The sequence below is a fragment of the Hyaena hyaena genome, unplaced genomic scaffold, assembly GCF_003009895.1.
Source record: "Hyaena hyaena isolate Hyena2069 unplaced genomic scaffold, ASM300989v1 scaffold_469, whole genome shotgun sequence".
Taxonomy (NCBI): Eukaryota; Metazoa; Chordata; class Mammalia; order Carnivora; family Hyaenidae; genus Hyaena; species Hyaena hyaena.
The window spans coordinates 1,296,257-1,318,695 of record NW_024081103.1 but is presented as its reverse complement, the minus strand read 5'-3'; the positions used below and the strand labels follow the sequence as shown (position 1 = coordinate 1,318,695).

The 22,439-nt window shown below is 40.1% G+C and overlaps 1 protein-coding gene across 1 annotated transcript in view; it reads right to left on the bottom strand.

The window, feature by feature from the left end:
* The window catches only part of TMEM150C (transmembrane protein 150C), a 71,036-nt gene that overhangs the window by 1,520 nt on the left and 47,077 nt on the right, over positions 1-22,439 (bottom strand). The window contains exons 2-7 of the mRNA XM_039253981.1: positions 13,845-13,934; positions 12,955-13,008; positions 12,806-12,838; positions 12,060-12,127; positions 5,059-5,186; positions 1,707-1,884 (exon numbers count right to left, since the gene is read on the bottom strand). Coding sequence (XP_039109912.1) covers positions 1,707-1,884; positions 5,059-5,186; positions 12,060-12,127; positions 12,806-12,838; positions 12,955-13,008; positions 13,845-13,924 — 541 coding nt within the window. The 5' untranslated portion in view covers positions 13,925-13,934. The remainder of the gene's footprint in view (positions 1-1,706; positions 1,885-5,058; positions 5,187-12,059; positions 12,128-12,805; positions 12,839-12,954; positions 13,009-13,844; positions 13,935-22,439) is intronic.

Here is a 22,439-nt window from a genome sequence, read left to right as displayed (position 1 = left end):
AAAAGTGGCTCTTCTTCCTCTTCAGTCTAGTTTTCACTATTAAAACAAACAAATGAGAGTCCCATGTCTGAAAATGTGTGGAGTGTGTACACACACACACACACACACACACACACACACACACACACACACCAGTATACATGAAGTATAGGAGCTAGGAAGGAAGATGTTTCAAAGCATCCTTCAGTGAAAAGCCAAGAGGCCAAGGACTAAATACATTTTTAAAGAAAAATCAGAAATGCTCCCTTAGAATTAGTTTTGTCTTCAGACTTAAAATCTTGGGAAATTTTCAGAGAGTAAAAGAATACAGTGAAACTACTTCAGCCAAACTTTGCTCTCCTGACTAGTCCTGGATCCATTCATCTGGGAACCTGGACAGGGTTCTGAATGTTCAGAAACAACATGGATCAGAATTGTTTCATATAAGCTGAAAACTCAGAATAATTTCAAGTCTGTACATACTCTTCCAACGGAGGTCTCAAAATACTGGCAAAGCAATATTACTTAATGAGGAAGGGGTAAATTTTCAAATCTCATACTAGTAGAATTCTGGCATTTTTACTCATAAGATATTTCATCAGGTGGCTAGCATTCAGCAAGATTTCTGGCTTGATTTTCCAGCCCTTAAATATTCTCTAATATGCTCAAGAACTTGAAACAAACAAACAAACAAACAAACAAACATACATTTGGCAGTTAGTGAAGGAAGAAGAAATAAAGACCCCAAATACTCCAGTAACTACAAGATGTCTCCGAACAATAAATATTTTCATATTTTAAAGCCACTTTCCCTCAGGCAAGAGGGTATGGCGGTTGAGTTCAAGAACTGTGCCTGAGTTTAAGTGGAGATCACCGCAGACAGACAGTGATGTTGGATAAATTAATCTCTGTCCTTACTATTCGTACTTGTAAAATGAGGATTAAAGAAGCTGATACATTTAAAGTGCTTAGAACAATGCCTAGCACATTATGAGTGCCCAATAATGTTGGCTATTATATGAGCAAAGATGTGTAATTGGGCTAGCTATACATTCTACCACCTAGGAACCTTATTCCCTTCCTCTCTGGTTTCCTGAGGAGAACCTATTGGAGTGAATACTTGAGATCACTGCCCCACGGAATGAGTGGCTGATCTCAGTGGTCGCACTGGAATTGGCCAGCTTCTATTGGGCCATGCCACCAGTAGGTGGGGTCACTGAGATCCCTCCGGGACTAGTCTCTCTGGGATCTGTTTGGGGTTAAACAGAAGGCTCTCCTCTGCCTTTTCCTGGTTTCACTCCTTGTTACTTAATGGGTAAGTTGAATGCCAGGGTGTGAAATCAGAGGCCTGCCACATTCTCCTTCACAAGTTAAATTAAATGAAATAACAGGGTCATTAATAAAGTCATAAATTAACTTTTTAAAAGATGGCATGGGGAAAAAAATCACAATTTTCATTATGCATTCTGTGTTTTTCAGAAAGGGAAACTTTTCCATCACTAATAATAAGGAGAATGCATGAAACCATTCTGCTTGTTTTAATTTTAGTTCTCTATCTCCTCAGGTCTGTGAGTCTGGATCTTTATATCCATTTACTTATCCCTTTTGCCTAAGATTCGGAGATAATCTGACAGTATATCCTAATCAATCAGAAATGGCAGTTTTCTCATCTACATATGTGTGTTTTAATCTCCCTGTCAAAGAACCTTTTCACATTCAAAGGATACAGAGGACCACGCACAGAGTGATAGATGCTGAGAGAATAACTCGTGGAATCCCAACTTTCCGTCCCTCATTCTTGATGTTGACTTTGAGTGTCAACGCAGCCTGGATCCAGCAGGTCAACGTGCCAAATCCAAAGGTCAAGGAAGTTCCGACATTATGGATTTCTTCATCATTCGTGAGCTAAGGGATGAACAGATAATACAAGGAGGCCCACTTAGAAAAGACGTGATGGGAGAAAAAACATGTAAAGCAATAGATATCTCAATAATGCGATGAGAGATTTTGGAAAGAGTAGAATATCCTTCATCTCCACTGGCTCTTTGTGTTTGCTCTCAAATGGGTTGAACTCTGAGGGTAGAACGGAGATAAATAGTACTTCCAAACCTCAAAACATTTGTTTAGAATAACCACTCAGGCAGTGGTAATGTATTTCTTGAATTTAATTTCCAGAAAAGCATGGAGAAGTAAAAGAAAAAAGCAGGAGAGTTACACAAAAAGGAGAAATGTCAGTTTCTACAAACATACACCGCAAACTTTATTTTCCAGACTACGAAATGAGCCCTGGATCTGGCTGTGTATTTACTGATTGAAGAGGACCAATTCTAAGCAGGTCAAGATTTTACTGACATACACAGCCAGTAACACTTACGCATACAACACTGGCCTGTGTAATGTGACCCATTCGTTGTTAATGGGATTTTGTTTTATTTTCCTTTTATAATAAGAAAATTGCCACCTAATAGCTTTTGCCATATTTGTAGACCCATTAAAGGACGTTAGTGTTTGAAGATTCCTGGTGAAGGCTTTTATAGAGTTAATAGGTTAAAGGAGACCCACTCAGTTTATTTCATTTGAGGGTTCAAGATGTAAACTCTCCATTACCTACTAATTAAAAATATATATTGGTCATTGGGGCGCCTGGGTGGCTCAGTCAGTTAAGACCTGACTTCTGCTTGGGTCATGATCTCACATTTTGTGGGCTCGAGCCCTTCATCAGGCTCTGTGCTGACAGGTCACCCTGGAGCCTGCTTCAGCTCCTCTGTCTCCCTCTCTCAAAAAAAAAAAAAAAAAACACCTCTAAAAAATATATATTTGTCACTTAAAACACCTTTAGCAATGTTATCTATTTTTTTCAATGCAGGACTTGAACTCATGATCCTGAGATCATGACCTGAGCTGAGCTAAGAGTTGGACCCTGACTGAGCCACCCAGGCACCTTGTTTTATATATATTTTTAATTACACACGGGAAAATAAAATCTGTAGTTGAAGAGATGGCTCTTACAACATGGTAAAATATTGTTTTGAATTGCCGTTGCCTTCAGATGTTTTATTGTTTGACATTGCTGTGAATAATGGTTGCCTCAAATCAATATTGCTTTCCTTTGACAACTTTTTCTATTGTTTTTGGCTGTAGTCTTTTTTCCTCTTCTTTGGAAGAAGCCACCTTTTTTTCCTCTTAGTTCGAAAGGCATATTTTCAAAACTCATTTTAAATAACGATTCCTCAGATTAAATTTTACTTCTAGGAAATTAGTTTTCCACGCTACACACAATCTATTCATTTATTAGTTTTAACTTAACTTCAAAATAGTAATATAATTACATGGTTCAAACTTTTAAAAATTATAAAAAGTATGGATAGAAAAGTCTGTCACCTATCCCATAAACTAGCCACCTGTTTCTTCACAGGCAACTCATTTGTGGTGTCCTATGTATTCTCTGTAGATATTCCAGACAGTGTTCTTCATGCGTGGTGTGATCATTCATGGTTTTGAGCATTTGTGGTTCACCAAAACAACCCAATCTCGGCACTTTGGAAAGAACAAAACGTCTACTCAGTAACTTCCATCCAAGTCCTGTGAGAGAATTGATAGTGAGCACAACATCAGCACTGGCAGCACAGAGCGTAGCAGCAGCTCAGTAAGTGTGGCTTGAGGTGGGATGAGACCTAGAACAGAAGAGCTAGTGGGACGGCCTGTCAAAGAAGCCATCAATTCAAAACTACTCATTCAGTTGCTACTGTGTGCCAGGGGAAGTGCCAGGGAATGAGCGTTTCTGGTTTAATCGATTATCAGGACTGAGGGTTAGAACAAGAGACAGTCTTAGAAAATCCACTAGCATATTTTCTTGAATGCCTGTGCCATCTGGATTTCAGTCCACGGACAGGAGAGAAGTGTCAGGATTCGTGTCTGACTGCAGGGAAGAGGTTTCTAACTGTGGCATAAAGCACAGGTTGGAGGACTTTGGGAAGGGAAGGGAAGCAGGGAAACCAGACAAGTACTTTTCCAGTTGGGTGGGGGGAGGGGAGGGGTCTCCTTGTCTATCTCACAAGTAGAGTCATTTGAGTCAAGAGTTGGATAATGGTATTGGCGAGGGAAAATATTTTTAAATGTTGTGTCCTTGGGCTTCTAAATTTCTGGGAAGAAGACTTAGTGTATCTTTACACAAGTCATAGACGTTCTAGAGAAATTCTGGGTTTTTAAAAAAAAATTTTATGTTTATATATTTTTGAGAGAGAGAGAGAGAGAGTGTAAGCAGGGTAGGGGCAGAGAGAAAGGAGACACAGAATCAAAGCAGGCTCCGGACCCTGAGATGTCAGCACAGAGCCTGACGTGGGGCTCGAACCCACAAACCGCAAAATCATGACCTGAGCTAAAGTCAAAAGCCCAACTCACTGAGCCATCCAGACGACCCACAATTCTGGGTTTTCAACCTTGATTCCCATGTAAGCTTGCTATTATGAAATGCAAGCTTTCATCCAAAAATGATGTTCAGTGTTTAATTTTAGAAAGGCAATGATCCTATTAATTTTCTAGAAAGTTACATTAGCAGACAACTTGTTACCAAAAAAAGCATAAAGCACTTTGAAATCCTTTGTATAAAATACACAGCTATTTAAAAAATTTTTTAATGTTTATTTTTGAGACACACACACCCACACCCACACCCACACAGTGTGAGTGGGGGAGGGGCAGAGAGAGAGAGAGACACAGAATCCAAAGCAGGCTCCAGGCTCCAAGCTGTCAGCACAGAGCCCGATGTGGGGCTTGAACCCATGAACCCTGAGATCATGACCCAAGCTGCAGTCAGACGCTTCGTCCCTGCACAGCTATTTTAAACGTAGCTCTTTTTCCCGTAGCCATGGTTTTACTTCCAGTGCGTAGCAAGCACCCTCACATACACAGTGCGAATGTAGGCAGTCCAGGTGAAGACCAGAAGGGCTGACTGCTGGAGACCCTGTGCTTATCAGGAACCACTATTAGCACTTTTGAAAGGATTTATGCAGAATCAGCGGCTATGATAACCATACAGATGAAGGGTGAGAAAGTGGTGAAAAAGACCAAATGAAGTACCTGAAAATTACCAAGTAAGGTCATTCCAAAGGAAGCCAGACACAGCGCCACCAGTCCACTAATATTCAGCCATGGATTTAAAACCTTTGGTTTCAGTTGTATGAAGCGGAGAACAGCTACGACAAGTGCTGGGGATAAAACAAAATGTTAAAGTTTAAAAATGTCAATAATACAGCCGGACTGTGAAGCAGAGTTCTTCCAAAGCCACCATGTGCAAGATTAAAGTACCATTTGTCATGGTACTTTTTTTATTTTTTATTTATTTTTAAAAATGTTTATTTATTTTGAGAGAGAGAGAAAACACGAGCAGGGGAGGGGCAGAGAGAGAGGAGAGAGAGAATCCCAAGCAGGTTCCATGTTCCATGCAGAACCTGACGTGGGGCTCAATCCCACGAACTGTGAGATCATGACCTGAACCAAAACCAAGAGTCGGATGCTTAACTGACTGAGCCACTGAGGTGCCTCTCGTCAAGGTACATTTTTAAATCTCTGAAATGACAGATGATTTTTAAAAGAAATTCTTCATGCGATGCCTATGGTTACTTGGATGTTTTATCATGCGTAATAAGAGGGAAACAGAGAGGAGCCGAAGCAGCAGGGGCTGTGTGTCACCAGGTGGTGCGAGGGTGACAGAGCTGCTACTAGTGTTGTCCTCAGGGTTTTCAAAACCAAGGTCAGCATGCGACACACTGGCTTAGGAGAACATCGCAGAGACCCGATACAGCAAATAAAACAGGGGTAAAGACAGCCCCTGGCATGAGAATTCAGTAATTCAACCACCCTTAAATTTAACCTTGTTGGAACAGACACAGCAGGAAAACACTGGGAAGAATACCCGGATCCACATCCAGACAAACCTACGGGTCCCTGCACAATAAATCATTCCTGGGGAGAGGAAGGAAGACAAGGCAAGTGTACAAATCCCTTCGTTGCTCTATTATCCCTTCTTCCCTCTAATTCTACTGGAGGTATCCATTGTCAAAGGACAAAAATAGTCGATCTAAATTACAGCAGTTACAGTAACCAACTTATGAAATCTGAATTTTAACACAGCAGATTTGGGAGTTTGGTATGCACTAAAAATCATACTGATTACATTAAGAAAGCTCAATTCTTCTTTGATGTTAATTACTCCATCTTTTGAAGCATATTGTTATGAGGGTATCTGAGAGAGAATGAAGGAAGTTACCTAAATTTCAAAGCTGACTTCTAATAGTAAGTCAGCCCACTTACTATTGAGGGCAGCCCACACTCAAGTCACTAATATAAGAATTCCCTTTTATTAATTGCTTAGTGCAGGGATATTTTCATGTTTATATAAAAAGCTGGGAGAGGTTAGTCTACAAACAAGAGAAAAAATACTTGCAGATAATATAAATTATAACTACATATAAGGAAATGCACTTACTACTTCCTAAGACAATTTATTTTGACATTAAGGCTGAGCAGGGAAGATAATTAGAAATTCAAGAATTACCTATTTATACAGCAATTAAGTAGGTAATTATTTGCTAAAGGTTTTATCTTCATTACAGGCCCTTATAGTAGTCATTAATAAAGAAAACCCATCCATAAATTTCCATTTCCTAAATTTACTGAATTTCATAGTTTCAAGCTGCAAAGCTAAGCTCAGCAAGTTGAATTTCAGTTCCAGGTGCAACTTGGTTAATATATGGATTTTAGAGGGGCACCTGGGTGGCTCAGTTATTTAAGCGTCCGACTCTTGATTTCAGCTCAGGTCATGATCTCATGGTCTGTTAGATGGAGCCCTGCATTGGGCTCTGTGCTGACAGCGTGGTGCCCGCTTGGGATTTTCTCTCCTCCTCTCTCTGCCCCTCCACTGCTCACTCTTTCTCTCAAAATAAATAAATATTTTTAAAAATTTGGATTTTAGAAACAAAATAACAATAAACCATAATTTATTAAATGTCAATTGTTTAGCTCTAATTTAGCTTTTGGTATATTCGCATTTTACCTAATTCCCACTAGTGGTCGTAGAATTAATAAATGATACACTTGAGTTGACAATGTCCAAACCTAATGGTTTGAGTGACCTAGTTAGAAGTTATATCTGAAGTCTATTAATAATGACAAGTATCCTAGAGGATGAAAACAATCAGCACAATGTCTTACTACTTTTGAGGATGGGAATAGGAGCAGGAAGTAAGGAGAGGAGAAATTCCACGTAAGCCCTCTGACACACAGTGACCATCAGGTAAAGAGGTCGCTAGATTAAGACCAGAAGCCTCAACACAGGGCACCATGGGAGACACCTGCTGTTAACTGCATATGGGTATTAGGGCATAATGACAAGATACTGAGGCACCACATTTCATTTCTTTTAAAAATGACTCGTGAAAAGTTTTGCTCTGGCAACCATCTGGATGTCATTCAGTTAGGGGGGATAGGATTGTACTAGAACTTGGCTTCAGCCCTAAAACATGGCTGAAGCAGACACAGAAGCCTCTTCATCTTGACCCACCCACTCAGTTTGGTCCACTGTGCCCAGAGGAAGAGGATCAGTGGCCATTCTCTGTGTTACTCATTTCTCCCCAGTAAACACAGGACATGTATCATCTTCTGGTCCCAGCGTTGCTAGCCTTCCCATTTATAATATGATGATAAATCATTTATCATGAACAGATGATGAAATTAAGCAGGAAACAGAAACCTACGCGGAGACATGAATTCGACTCAACACTCCTAACTTCCAGAGCAGCAGTCCAAACATCACACTCTGCCCTCTTTACCTATTAGCCTCATTATTAATCGCCTCGGACTAGGCAAAATTTCCTTTAAAAATAGATTCTGTGGGCGCCTGGTTGGCTCAGTCAGGAGAGCATGCGACTCTTGATCTCAGGATTATGAGTTCCGGCCCCACATTGGGCATAGAGGTTACATAAAAAAAGAAAGAAAGAAAGGAAGGAAGGAAGGAAGGAAGGAAGGAAGGAAGGAAGGAAGGAAAGAAAAGAAAAAGAAAGATTCTAGTTGAAGGTTTAAGGTGTTGGAAATAGTAAGATTCTGGTCCTTTACCAGTTTTATCAACAGGCTTAATGGAGGCAGATTAAGATTATTGGTTACAAAGTCTTTTTTTCAACCAAGTAGTGATTTAATTACACATCTTTGAAAAAGATTTCTGGGCAGTGGGGTGATTTCAAAGCCATGTTTATATATGATGACTAATTTTTTTTTACTACATTAATGTTCTGATCAGAAGATACATCTCTTAGTTTCATTAAAAATTTTAGATTTCGTGAATAGTTTTAGAAAAGACTTTTTAAATATTTTTAAAAGTGTTTTAGTTTTTATTTCTTTACTTCAAGAGAGACAAGCACTAGCAGGGGAGGGGCAGAGAGAGAGGGAATCCCATGCAGCCTCTACACAGCTGGTGCAGAGCCCGATATGGGGCTCAAACTCACGAACTGTGAGATCCATGACCTGGGCTGAAATCAAGAGTCTGACATTTAATTGAATGAGCCACCCAGGCACCCCAGAAAAGATTTTTAAAACCCACCCTTCTGTTTATGATATTTAGAACAGTCCTTTGCTACATGTGTCCCCTCTTTATTTTAAAAGAACACAGATAGAATAATTGCTTATTTTCTTTACTAAACGTTTTCTTTTGAGGTTAACTGGGTCTCTATCTATCTATCTATCTATCTATCTATCTATCAGGCTCCACACCCAATGTGGGGCTTGAACTCACAACCCTGAGATCAAGAGTTGCATGATTTACCAAACTGAGCCAGCCAGGCGCCCTGGTTGGGCGTTTAAAGTTTAAACTCAAAATAGAAGCTCTTCATTGCAGTTCTAAACTGGTGCCTGGCCAAATTCTTTTCTGATTTGTTTAGCTTTATTGTTTATGCATCAATAATTCCTATTTATGACCGCAGTCAAACACGAGAATCAATGTGCTTTGGCTGAGGGAAGGGAACAGCTGCTGTTAGGTGACCGAAATCATTCAGCTCTCAGCTTTATCCTCACAGCCTCTCCAGGGCAGAAAAGAATATTCCTGTCAAGAAGTTTGTCTCAGGTCTCTTTTCTCCCCAGGAGAGATCGAAAGTGTGGATTCAGGACAAAGTGCAAACCTAATTGTGTAAAGAAAACAATTGAGTTCCATCTTTGATTAGTACAGCAAAAAGACAGAAGATCTTTGCTAACTGATTTTAATAAACGCTACACTGGCTCATTTGTAGACTGTAAATTATAACCTGTATGGCTGAAAAGAGCAGTGATTTATAGGCAGTCCGGGTTGTTCCATAAAGTCAGCTATGCTGTCTAAAGTAATAGTCTGAGGTCCAGCAGGGACAGGGCTGGGGAGATGGAAGCCTCTGCCATTTCGAGCAAGAATCGTCCGTACAGGGATTCCTCCTCTCTCAGAGTTGATAAATACATAATTGTTGGTTTCCTCCCACTGCACACTAATCTTCATCAGTTTTGTGTCTCCCAGATGGCACTAAAAATGATGGAAGATAATAAAGAATAAATCCTGGATACTCCAATACCTCAGAGCAAGAGCTAGGCAAGGCTTATTAAGTGCCTCTTGCTGGAATAGGGGAAGACCAGGGAATGAGATGATGACGAATGTCATCTGGAAGAGGAGAACTTGTTTTCATGATTCTGTTTTTGGAAATGCTTTTATAATTAGTTAATCATAAGCTTTATAACTGGATAAATGTGTGAGCTGTGCAAATTGACATTTTTGAGATTACACACTAAAGACAACTGGGAAGTTTCAATTTGTCTTAAGAATATGAGGGAAGCAATATGTGGCTTCCAACATGTTCGTGAGTTTCTTTAAAGCCCAAATGGAGGACAAACAGCTTGTGACAGCTTTTTAATAAGCACAGTCTCCTGTGTACCGTGATTAGATAAGGTAGTATTTGCAAAGCACTTAGCACTGTGCCTGGAATATAAATGACTGCTATTAATTACTGTTATTATTGCACCCCGTGGGGAAGACCCTATGAGTAGGTACTAACCTGCAGACCTATGTGGTGTGACTGCAGACAGGCTGGGAAAGGTTCCTGACTCTGCAATTCAAGATTCTCTCTCGGGGCTTTGTGTTCTACTAAATGCAGAGATCTCCTGAGCAGTCACTTATGCCTTGGTGTCAAGAGTAGGGGAAAAAAAAAAAAAGAGTGACTATTAAAGCTCAGTGGTAGCTGAGGCTGAAGGCAGCGAAGACAAAACCGGACTGACTGGGGCAGGATGTGAGCACCGCCTTTTCCCAGAACTGAGGAATAGCTGGGACTTGAAAATTCTGCCCGTCGAGGGCATGAAGAGAGGAGCTTCTTCAAAGACTCAGCAACGTCAGCATCAGGGTTCTATCCAGCCTTCTCCTTAGTGGTGGCGTAGCAGTCCACGCCTTATAGACACTTCCTGCTTAGGCAAATGGGCAAAGTTTGGGGGAAGCCTGCGTGGTAAAAGGCTTTGACCCCAAGAGAGTCAGCTCCAGGGGGGAATCTTATTAACTTCAGACAAGCCCTGCAGTGTTGCTTCTCCGGGAAATCTGCAGGTTCCAGAGAGGCCTCTTGGGTCTCACTGGGAACATTCTCCACGTGTCTCAGGTTGTGAACTTTCTAAACTAAGATTGTGCCTGTGTTGCATGTTGGAACAACTATCTTCCTTGATTTTCCAATGAGTTCTATACATCTTACCTTTTCCAAAGCAAACATTTAAAAATAGCATCTTAAGGGGCACCTGGGTGGCTCAGTCGGTTAAGTGTCCAACTTCAGCTCAGGTCACAATCTTGCAGTCCGTGGGTTTGAGCCCCGCATCGGGCTCTGTGCTGACAGCTAGCTCAGAGCCTGGAGCCTGCTTCAGATTCTGTGTCTCCCTCTCTCTCTCTCCCCTCCCCTGCTCATGCTCTGTCTCTCTCTCAAAAATGAATAAACATTAAAAAAAAATTAAAAAATAAAAATAGCTTCTTAAGAATGAGTAGAACCCTTTGGGGATGGAGTTCTACACAGATGAAATAACAGGTCACTTTTGGGGGACAGGTGCAACGAAGGCTTGATGACTGTCTCAGTAATAACATCATCTTTCTTTCTTACTTGGAGTGAACTGCTCGCCATCCAAAAGAACCATTTCCAAAAAACTGTTGTTGAAAGATTTAGCTGTCACTGGCTCATCCCCCACAGCACACCGACGGTGATAGTTAGCTGACCCTATGAAAGACACTGAGGAGACTGGCCATGGGGAGGTGGTATACAAGGTCAGTGTGGACAAGGACAGAGAGCATGGCTGGTTCCCTCGATCCTCAGGGAAGTACTCACAGAACAAATGGGACAGTATATGAAGTGATGGTCTTGGGCTCTGAAGAAAAAGTGTGGAACAGGGACCAGACATAAGTACCAAAGGTTCCTTCTTTTTTTTAAAACCTACGTCTCCATTTGCTATCGTGGTATGTGTATACATATGGGAAACTGAGTCACCCGTGTTAATGCGGACCTTTAGATTTAAAGACCGTATCTACACACATCAATGTTTATCACAAAGCCTATGCATTTGTCATCCTTACAGGGGAAGAAATAAATATAGCATTCTTTTTTAATGCAAATTTATTGTACAATATTGAATTCTCGTGCTGGATTTTATGGCACGTGAAATATATTATCTCAAGCGGCAAAAAAAATAAAGTCAAGAATACACTGAAATGGGGGCGCCTGGGTGGCTTAGTCGGTTAAGCGTCCGACTTTCGCTTGGGTCATGATCTCGCGGTTCGTGGGTTCGAGCCCCGCGTCGGGCTCTGTGTTGACTGCCAGCTCAGAGCCTGGAGCCTGTTTCAGTCTGTGACTCCCTCTCTCTCTGACCCTCCCCTGCTCACACTGTCTCTCTCTCTCTCTCTCCTAGAAATAAATAAAACATTAAAAAAAAAAAAGAATACGCTGAAATGATAAAAACGGTGAAGGGAAGAGAAGAGTAAGGTAAAACAAAAAGCCAGTAAAACAAAAAGAAATGTACCAAAGCACAGAAAGCATTCTTTACGTTCTTCTTACCTAGGAACGCTGCCATGTTCATAACTTGACTAAACACACAGCTTGCAGGAGGTTCATCACCTGCAATACTTAAAAATTATGATGTTTTATTATTACTGTATTAGAATCTGTCACCTACAATGTACTGAATGTCTGTGTGTCCCTTCAAAATTCATATGCTGAAATCCTAACCCCCAATGTGATACTATTAGGTGGGGGCTCTGGGAGTTACTTAGGTCACGAGAGTAGAAGCCATTCCAAGCGGGATTAGTGCCCTCATAAAAGAGATTCCAGGGGAGCCTGGGTGGCTCAGTCAGTTAAGCGTCCGACTTCAGCTCGGGTCATGATCTCATAGCTTATAAGTTTGAACCCCACATCAGGCTCTGTGCTGACAGGTCAGAGCCTGGAGCCTGCTTTGGATTCTGTGTCTCCCTCTCTCTCTGCCCCTCCCCTGCTCATGCTCTGTCTCTCAGTCTCTCAAAAATAAATAAATGTTAAAAAAAATTTTTTTAAAGAGATTCCAGAGGACTGTCTCCTCCTCTTTCTGCTGCGTGAGGACACGATGAGAGGATGGCCATCTGCGACCGGGAGGAGGGCCCTCATTGACACCTGATTGCTGGTATCCTGATGGGACTCCAGGGGAGCTGGGAGAAATAAACTTCTGTTGTTAAGCCTCACAGTCTATGCTACTATGTTATAGTAGCTCAAACTAAGACACTCTCCCAACTTCTAAGATCCAACAACCCAGAGGGAAGCTAACAAGTTACCTTATATATGGTGCATGCTTCACACCAGGCTTCCTGGAAAATAAAAAATACAAGTTAAAGTACAGCTGCTTGTGCACAGTTTAACCTCACCAACGGCAAAAGTTTTGTTAAGTCTATTAATAAGACAATTACCCAGAGATCAACTTTACCTTTCAGCTGAATTTAATGGGAAAATTTTGTCATCTTCCACAGCTATAAAGTATCTATGAAGAAAAAACAACTGAAGTTTATAAAACAAAGACATTTATTTAAAAAGACTTGTTTCCCAGAATGACTAGACTAACCACATTACATCATATTCATTGTTTTTTTAACTGGGAAAATCTCTTTTACTATGTTTACCTATAGATCACTTACCTCTTTAAAATTCAAATGTGATTACTAACACTATTTCTTTAATTTTTAAAACACCCCCAATCAATAGTAATCATTATAATCTGGAAACTGGAAAACAAAGAAATGAGACCTTATAACTTTGGGAAAACTAAAATAAAATTAGAATTCAAATTTTCTAATTTCTCAAGAGTGTGTGAGAAATTAGTATTCCTCTATTTGTGAACTGCAAGGAACCAAAATAATTTGCTGGAAGTGAAATAGTACTTGTAATAAGCAAGAGTGGGAGCATTCAATGATAAGCCAAGACTTACAATGTGATGATACCCATTTTATAAACATACCAAGCCCAGTCACACTCAAAAGCTGGACTATGAACTAGACTGTGAGTGGAATCCTTGGCATGTTAGTATAATGAGCGAACCTTGCAAATAACGAATCCCTATCATCACTTTATAGAATGTTTATTACTGAAAGAACAGAGGAACACAAAATAAGACCTTCACTCCCTGCTTTGCAGTAATTTATTACTCACTCTAGCTATTTACTTTGGGCAACAGAAGAAGGGAAGAGAAATGGGGACTTCAGCAGGGTTGAATTAGTAAATGTTATTTTAAAGTACTTCTAAACACACTTCTACGTCAAAACTACCTTCTCATCTACATTGTACCTAAGTCCTTAATTAATTAACTAAGAGAATACTCACACTATCCATAATCCAGCTGAAGTAAACAAAGTAAATACAAGAGGTAAAAACATCCACACGCTGCATTTCTTCCCATCCATGCCTGTACCACTGAAATAAAATCAACAGATATTAATAAATAAAGCAAAAACTTATCTCAATCTTTCAGGACTGAAAGGAAGTTTAACTGAAAAATTATAAATAAAAACTGAAAGTACTTTATGAAATCATGATCCAAATCAATTACTGCCACTTACTCATATGGAAATCCCTTGAGCAGTTAACGTGGATGACTGTTATATAGAATTAGCTTAAATATTCCAGAGCCTTAGTTGAGAACTGAAGGGGAAATTTCTCGCAAACACATTTATCCTTATACAAGCATTAGTGTTTTTTAAAAAGGACAAAAGGGCTTGGAGCTAGGACTTTCGGAAGAGCTAGGTACCAAAGGCTTATTCCAATCTACTTTTAGTGCGATTATTAACATTTATGGGTCTATGGCTCTGTGGATCTGGCATACACATATGTCTACAGCTTGGCAGACAAGAGAGCTGCAAACAAATGGTTACTAAATAAATTAGCAATGCAGGAGGAAATGACAAATGCTTTGCAAATCTGATCTTTTCTCATGACACGTTATTGAGCAACGATCTCAGAAGACGCTAAAGATGAATGTTCTGGAAAACAATGCATTGTGTACAATTTTAAATCAACTCCAACGAACACAATAGGGAAAAAGAGCAGATGCCAGGCATTCTGGATGTTGTATCTGAAAGCAAAAATAAATGAATAAATTGTAACAAGTTTGAGCCAGCACCGCTACATATCTGAGCGCCTCCCTGACATCTACTTTTGCATGGTGACGCTCCCTGGATCTTCCAAGTACTGAGGTCAGAGGAAAAACACGGCTCTCCATTGAGGATGGCGACCTGCAAGGCGTCAGGAAGGTCTTGGTGACTAGAACTGACCTACCTGATAAGGTAGATCTTTCAGGCAAGGGGACAGACACCTGACCCTAATAATGTGTCTTTGAACAGTCATCCTGCTGTCTAAACAGTTAACTGGGCAGGGATGTTAAATAAATGACAGAATCTAGGAGTTGAAAGCCATTAGAGCCACTTTCAATCAATTTAATCCAGTCTAGTCCAATCCAATCCAGTTCACGAGTATTGACATTCTGTTTGTGCCAGGTACGAAACCAGGCAGTGGACATAACTGGGGTGAAGTCTAATAAATACAACTATTTATACCTAACAGTCTATACAATATATAAAAGCTATCGTATGAACCCGCAGTGCATGGCTACCCAGTTTATATAATGTAGGAGGATGATGAACATTTGATGTGTACTCACTATGGTTCATCAAGTCAGTGTCTATTCATTTATTTATGTCCAGAAAATCGTGGGTTTATAATCAAACTATCAATTTTGCTAAAAAAATAATTTTATCATTAGCCAACAAGTGAGTGACTACAAAAAGTGAGAGTGTTGACTGAGCATGTAAACCAGTTATTCTAGATCTGCCCCTAATAGGATGCTCTGACAGAATGAGTCCAGATGAAATGGTTGCACTGGAATAAGGGTTAAGAGACCTAGTTTTCAATGTTAGCTTTGCCCATGGCCAACTCTATGGGCCTGGATCTGTAACATCATCTCCGCATCTTGCTGCATGAAGACTGAATTTTAAAAGAGGGAGAGCATCAAAGACTGGGGCCTCGCAGGGTGGTGGTAGTACTCTGGAGGTTAACCCAAGCCCAATATCTTATATTTTTGCAGTGACAGAATGCTGCAATGTACCAAGATCATCAGCCCTCAAGAACTCACGCCTCTTAACCATTTTTACAACAGACTGGTAAATAAATCAAAGCCAACTTATTAACGTACAGTGAAAAATACAACTGCCAAACGGTCAGATACTCACACTGGCTCCCCTTATTGGAGGGTCTATTTTATGGGAGATCAAAATTTGGAAGCAGTAGAATGAAGAGAGTTAACGAGTTAATTCTAAGACTGTGGCATTAAGCTACAATACTTTTATGTGCTCATTTCCTTAAAAGAGAAACAGTTAAGTGGAATGGAGATGGCATGGCAGTACATGGAACTGAACTCCACTTCTTTCGCTCACTGTGTGTGTGTGTTATCTCTTAAGCCTTTGTAATTATGATGATAACTTGTATTTGGTAGGATTGTGCTGAGGATTAATGGCGATGCAGGCAGAGCACTTCAGACATAATACATGCTCTGTAAGGGGCAGCCCAGCCAGGTAGACTTGCCAAGCAGATCGATGCCTGTGTTAAGACAAGGCACCTTCCCTCCAAGGCAGGGCTCGGGACAGCTTAACGCTATCTTCTTCTCTGGGCTCCTGCATTTCTAGAAGAATGCAGTCACCCTTCCTGACATGCTACTCTCTGATATCTTTCAATATGCATTGTTCTTCTTCTTTTATTGTGAAAGCATCTAAGGTGGCTAATGGCTACTCCCCCAAATCATTTTATCTTTACTAGTTTAATTCTCATATGGCAAACTTATATCCAAATTCTGGGAAAACCATACTGTATCACTTGCCTAATAATAAATGAAAATCCCTTTCTTAACCTAAAGGGGAGCCTTGGGAGGTGAAAAGAGTAAGTGGATGGATAGATAACTGTATTATTACCTTCCAATGGAACTGCTTAGGAGCTTCTTCAGAATTTTTACATTAGTTATGCCTTTTTGGGGGGCAGGTGGTGGTAATGGCAAATTCACATGCTATTGTAAGAAGTAACACACAGATCTTGTATATCTTTCACTCTATCTCCCCAATGGTAGCATCTGGTATAACCACAGAACAGTATCAACAACCAAGAAATTGACATTGATACAATCCTTGACTTCGTCCAGATCTCACCAGTTTTAGATGTACTCCTCTCTGTGTGTGTATTTAGTTTTATGCAATTTTACCACACGAGTAGATGTGTACAATCACCACCACAGTCAACTTACAGAACATATAGTTGTTCCTAAAAGAGGAGCTGATATGACATGAGTTGCATCACCTCAAAAATTCTTCTTGTTGCCCTTTTATAAGCACACCCAGTTTCCTCTCCCACACCCTTCTTTCTAATCTCTGGAAACCACTAATCCTTTCTCCATTTCTAGAATTTTATCATTTCAAAATGCTATACAATGGAATCAAAAATATACAACCTTTTTTGCACTCAATATAATTCCCTGGAGATTCATCTAAGGTTTGTGTTCATTAGTAGTTTGGTACCTTTTACCATTGGGTAGTATTCTATAGTACCATCTACAAATTTGTTTATTCATCCATTACAGGACATCTGGATTGTTTCAAGGTTTTGTTTTTTTGTTTTTGTTTTTTTATTTGAGAGAGAGAGAGAGAGGGAGGGAGGGAGGGTGAGAGAGAGGGAAGGAGAGAGAGCATGCATGAGTGGGGGAGATGGGCAGAAAGAAAGACAATCCCAAGCAGCCTCCATGAAGCCTGACATGGGCCTGGATCCCACGACCCTGGTATCATGATCTGAGCCAAAATCAAGAGTCAGACACTCAACTGACTGAGCCACCCAGGGGACCCCTCAAGTTTTTGGTTATTGCAAGCACAGAAGCTATAGAACATTAGTGTACAGGTGTTTGTGCCAATATAAGTTTTTATTTCTCTAGACTAAATGCCCATGACTGCCAAGTTCTGGGTTGTATAACTGCATGTTTAGTTTTAAAGAATCTGTCAAACTTCTTCCGGAGTTGTTGTATCATTTTACAGTGCACATGGGACTCCAATTTCTCCACATCCTCAGCAATATTTATTATTTTCTGTTTATTTAATAAAGCTGTCCCAATGGGTATGAAGGGGTATCTCACTGTGAATTTGATTTGCATTTCCCTAATGATTAGTGATGCTGAGTATTTTTTCATGTGCTTATTGGTCATTTATATTTCTTCTTTGAAGAAATGTCTACTCATACCTTTTGCACATTTTTATTTAAAAATTTTTTAATGTTTATATATTTTTGAGAGAGAGAGAGAGAGAGAGAGCAAGCTGGGGAGGGGCAGAGAGACAGGGAGACACAGAATTGGAAGCAGGCTCCAGGCTCTGAGCTATGAGCATAGAGCCCGATGCAGGGCTCGAACTCACGAGACATGAGATCATGACCTGAGCTAAAGTCAGACGCTTAACTGACTGAGCCACCAAAGCACTCCTGTGCATTTTTAAATTGGGTTGTGTGGTTTTACTGTTGTTGAGTGGTAGGAGTTCTTTATATATTAATATATATATTAATTAATTCCTGGATATTAATCCCTTATCAACAGATGATTTACAAATTTTTCTCCCATTATGTGAGTTGCCTTTTCACTCTGGCAATAGTGTCCCTTGATCTATTGTATCTATTTTTTCTTTTTTTGTCTGTACTTTTGGTATTCTATCCAAGAAATTATTGTCAAATCCAATATAATGAGGCTCCCCCAATGTTCTATTCTGAGCATTTTATAGTTTTAGCTCTTCCCATTTAGATCTTTGATCTATTCTTTTAATTTTTGCATATGGTGCAAGGTAACTTCATTCATTTGCCTTTCCAGGACTATTTGTTTAAAAGACTCTTTTCCTCCACTGAATGGTCTTAGCAGTTAACAGGGTGTTTTGCAGAACAAAAGTTAAAAGAAAATTTTTTTTAAGTAAGCTCTATGCCCAACGTGGGGCTCAAACTCACAGACCAACATGCCCTATTGACTGAGCCAGCAGGGCACCCCTGGCTATGTCTTTTTAAACTATAAGATCTCTATTGTTTTACTGAAGTGGGTTAGACCCTAGAGAGTTTATAAATGACGTTGACAAGGATCAGGAAATATGTGATGGTCTAAGTCAGTTTTCTGAAATAGTAAAGGAAGATTCTTGTAATGAAGAACATATACTTTAGTCATATATACCCTAGCATGCCAGGTTCTTCAGGCAACTGACAAGTATGAGCCTATGAACAGAACAAGGAAATGGGGGAAAGTTCTCTTCCCCATATCTCCTCCCTATCCATCTCTAGATTATCATGGAGAACAGAGATGAGAGTAAAAAGCTTTCCAGACCAGTTTCTGGTCTTGTTAACCCATCTGACATACCTGGGTCCTCTTACTTCTTTCTCCCTCTCTGGTGAGGCTGTATTAACCAAAGAAGAGGACTCTATTACCTATACTTTTCCTTTCTTGCCCAAAATGATTTATTTGTCCTTCCTTAGCCCATACACAGCTTATAAGGTGACCAAAGAATCTGCAGTAGAGAAACAACACCCACGCATTCTCTACTCTCAGTGCTGGCGGCAGAGTCTGGAGATACCAGGAAATAACGTTTGATTTGGTTAGGTTTCCTAATACTGTGTGAGCTGTTCCGTATTGATACATTTCAATATTTGACTGGAAGCACCTCTGCTAAGAATAGATGAATAGATCTATTAAATTACCTCTCTTCACTGTCTCAGTGTTATCTGAGGATTAAAAGTTAAAATTGAGATGATTCTCTTTCTCCTCTCCTTCCAGACACCATTAAAATAAACTGGTCCATTGCTTCCAGTCACATTAGAAAGTGTCACCAAAGTTCACTTACATTTCCTAGCAAGGACACATTCCACCCTTCTCCTGAGCTATTGCAACACAGTACCTACCAGTTAAGACAGTACATTTGCCCTTGGCTTTTTACGGAAAGAGGGGGAGTGTGGAAGGATTCTCCATACTCCTAAGATAGTTTTATCTTTGCATTCTGAATTATACTTCTTTTTTATTCTGCGTAGTGTTTACTCCATTGCTATTAATCTTCCAATAATACCTCAGAGTAAAATATTTAGGATTGTCTCCATGTCCCAGAGGGTAAAGTATATCTGGAACAATGGCACCTAATGAGTTTCTGACAAAAGGAGGAAAACAGCCAAAATTGCACAAACCTTCTTGAAAGGGTTCTGGCATTTAGATTTGGTTTGGAAAGCTCTCCTCCAAATGGCATCATTTATCCAAATGACTTGCAAAGCTGTTATCCAGATGGTCCAAGCCTCCTAGAGAGCCAATACTAGCTCTCTGTACGTTTCTACTGTGTGTCCTTTTCTTCCAATAAATATTCCCAAAGTTTGAGTGGTCTTCATTCTCTTTCATCCCCTCTGTGGCAGGAGTGAGACTGCGTGGTGGAGACCCTTCAACACAGAGTCAGAAGCTGAAAGTCCCGATCTGCCTGCGGCTCCCCTGAAGCTTTCATCCTTCCTCAGAGAGAACCTGAACTGTGTCAAGCATTTGTGGTGGCTCCCACTGTTGACATTTCTGTTCTTCCGTAAGTCTTCTAGCTGGAAACTCTCAAGAGAATACCTGGCCATTTGAAAATTTACAATCTCCTGGAAGCAAACCAAGTGTTACTTTAAACACGCTCTATCTCAGCACCTAAGACCCCAAGTGCTTTAACTGGTTCAAAAAAGCGGTCTTGATAAAGTTGAGGTCATATAATTATTACATACTTTTATCATCAAATTCCAAACTATGGTTACTACCAGCTTCAGTAGGTTCATGAAACCACCGAAGTCAAAGAATATAGCATCCCGTTCCCAGGGATAACCCTTGAAGACAAACTTCCTATTCTATCAGGCGATGTTAAGACTCCTCCAATCTACAAATGGCAAAGTACAGCCCAATAGGATCATCTTCCTTTATACATTTTGAAAGTTTATTGGTGTGAAACCACTTATAATAAAATGTCCCCATAGTTGAGGTGATTATTTTCTGGGGCTGGAAAGGATTTGTCTGTTATGATTTAGAAGGATTTTGCATAACCTAGGGTAATAGCGAGGAGGTGGCTATTAGCTCGTGGACTCTGTCTGGAGACAGATTCACCAAGTCTTTGAATTCCAGCCCCACCACCTAATGGTTGTGTGAGCTCGGGTGTCCAGCCCTCTCTTTCGGTTTCTTCATCAGTCAAGTGGGAATAATAATGGTACTTCCTCATTGAGTTTCTATGAGGGTTGGAGATACACTTAAAGCACTGATAACTACCTAGTATTTGATGGCTTCTCAATCAATGTTAACTATATTCTGCTGCAAGTGAGGTCTGGGATCTTCAGTTACCTTTTTTTATTTCGTAATTTATTAGGAAATGAGGTCCCTGCCAAAGCAATTTTTCTTTCTGCTCTCAGAGCCAGCTGGAACGGAACAGGAAAGATTAACGAGTCACCCACTAATAACTGGGATTATGAGTGTATCTGAACCATGAGCATCACTGCCTTTTTTTTTTTTTTTTAACCTTCTGGGAATCTTAAGTTATTTTCCAGTTGTATCGTGGGGAAACGTGAAAGGCTTGTGTTATTTTGTAATTCATTTACAATTATAAGGGGTAATGACAAGAACTACTTGTTTTGTTTTGCTCAAATATTTACAGGCACTCAGAAAGAAATCACCATGGGCAACTAGCTCGTTATGCTGACAGTAAATTTTGCTTTCACTGAGTCCTAAGTTTGGGAAAGCTTGATTTGAGTGACCTGGTGTCACCCTAAGATATATGACTTTCTTTATTGGACATACACAATGTTTTGCAATCTATGAGGTCAATTTTGTCCCAAAATAGTTTTCATGAGCACTGGCAAGAGACGATATATGAATTAGTAAAAGATTTCTACAAAATATTACCATCTCCAAAAGAATATGATGATTTCTTTTGAACTTTTTTTCATGTTTATTTTTGAGAGAGAGACAGAGCATGAGTGGGGAAGGGGCAGAGAGAGAGGGAGACACAGAATCCGAAGCAGGCTCCAGGCTCTGAGTTAGCTGTCAGTACAGAGCCCAACGTGGGGCTCGAATCCATGAACCGTGAGATCATGACCTGAGCCGAAGTTGGATGCTAAACCACTGAGCCACCCAGGTGCCCCCAAAATATGATGGTTTCTAAGTAAAATGAACCAAGTGACTGGTGTTTGCCCAACGCTCTCTTGATTTCTAAAAGTAATCACCATCATTCAACTGACAGATCACTATAGGAATCCTCTACTGCCAACAGCCCAAAGAACTCTTTCAGAAATAGATGGTAGCCACTGTCTCCACACCATTTATAGAGTAATCCCAGAAAGAATCCCCTCCTACCAGTATTTCAATTTGATAATATCTTCTTAGAATTTCTATGTCAAGATTCTCCCCAGAGTTGAAGTCTGTCTTTAACAATATTTTAAAATATCACCCATGTGGCAGATTTATTGCCAATCCACCAGTCATTTCTCCTCTTTTTCTTATCTAACAGAGTCTTCTTTTTTTATTCAGGATTGTAATGTGTTCAGCCCTGACTGGTGTAAGTCGCAGCTGGTATAAGCCAACCATAGCTATCTCACTCCTTTCATGAGTATCTTTTTAGAACCCTTGAACCTGGCTAGTAAGAGTCAAGGGGAAGTCTACTTACTGAAGAGCAAATGGGAAGGCTTTGCATCTCTGATGATGAAAAGCTTCTTTTCTTCCATTCTTCTCCTTTCCTACTTGGGACACTGGTATTAAAATATACCATATAGCCATTAGCCGTAAGACAACAAACATGAGGATCCAAAGACAACACTCTGAGGATGGCAGAGGAGAAGATGAAAAGAACTGACTCCTTGATAACAACATAAGAGACACTG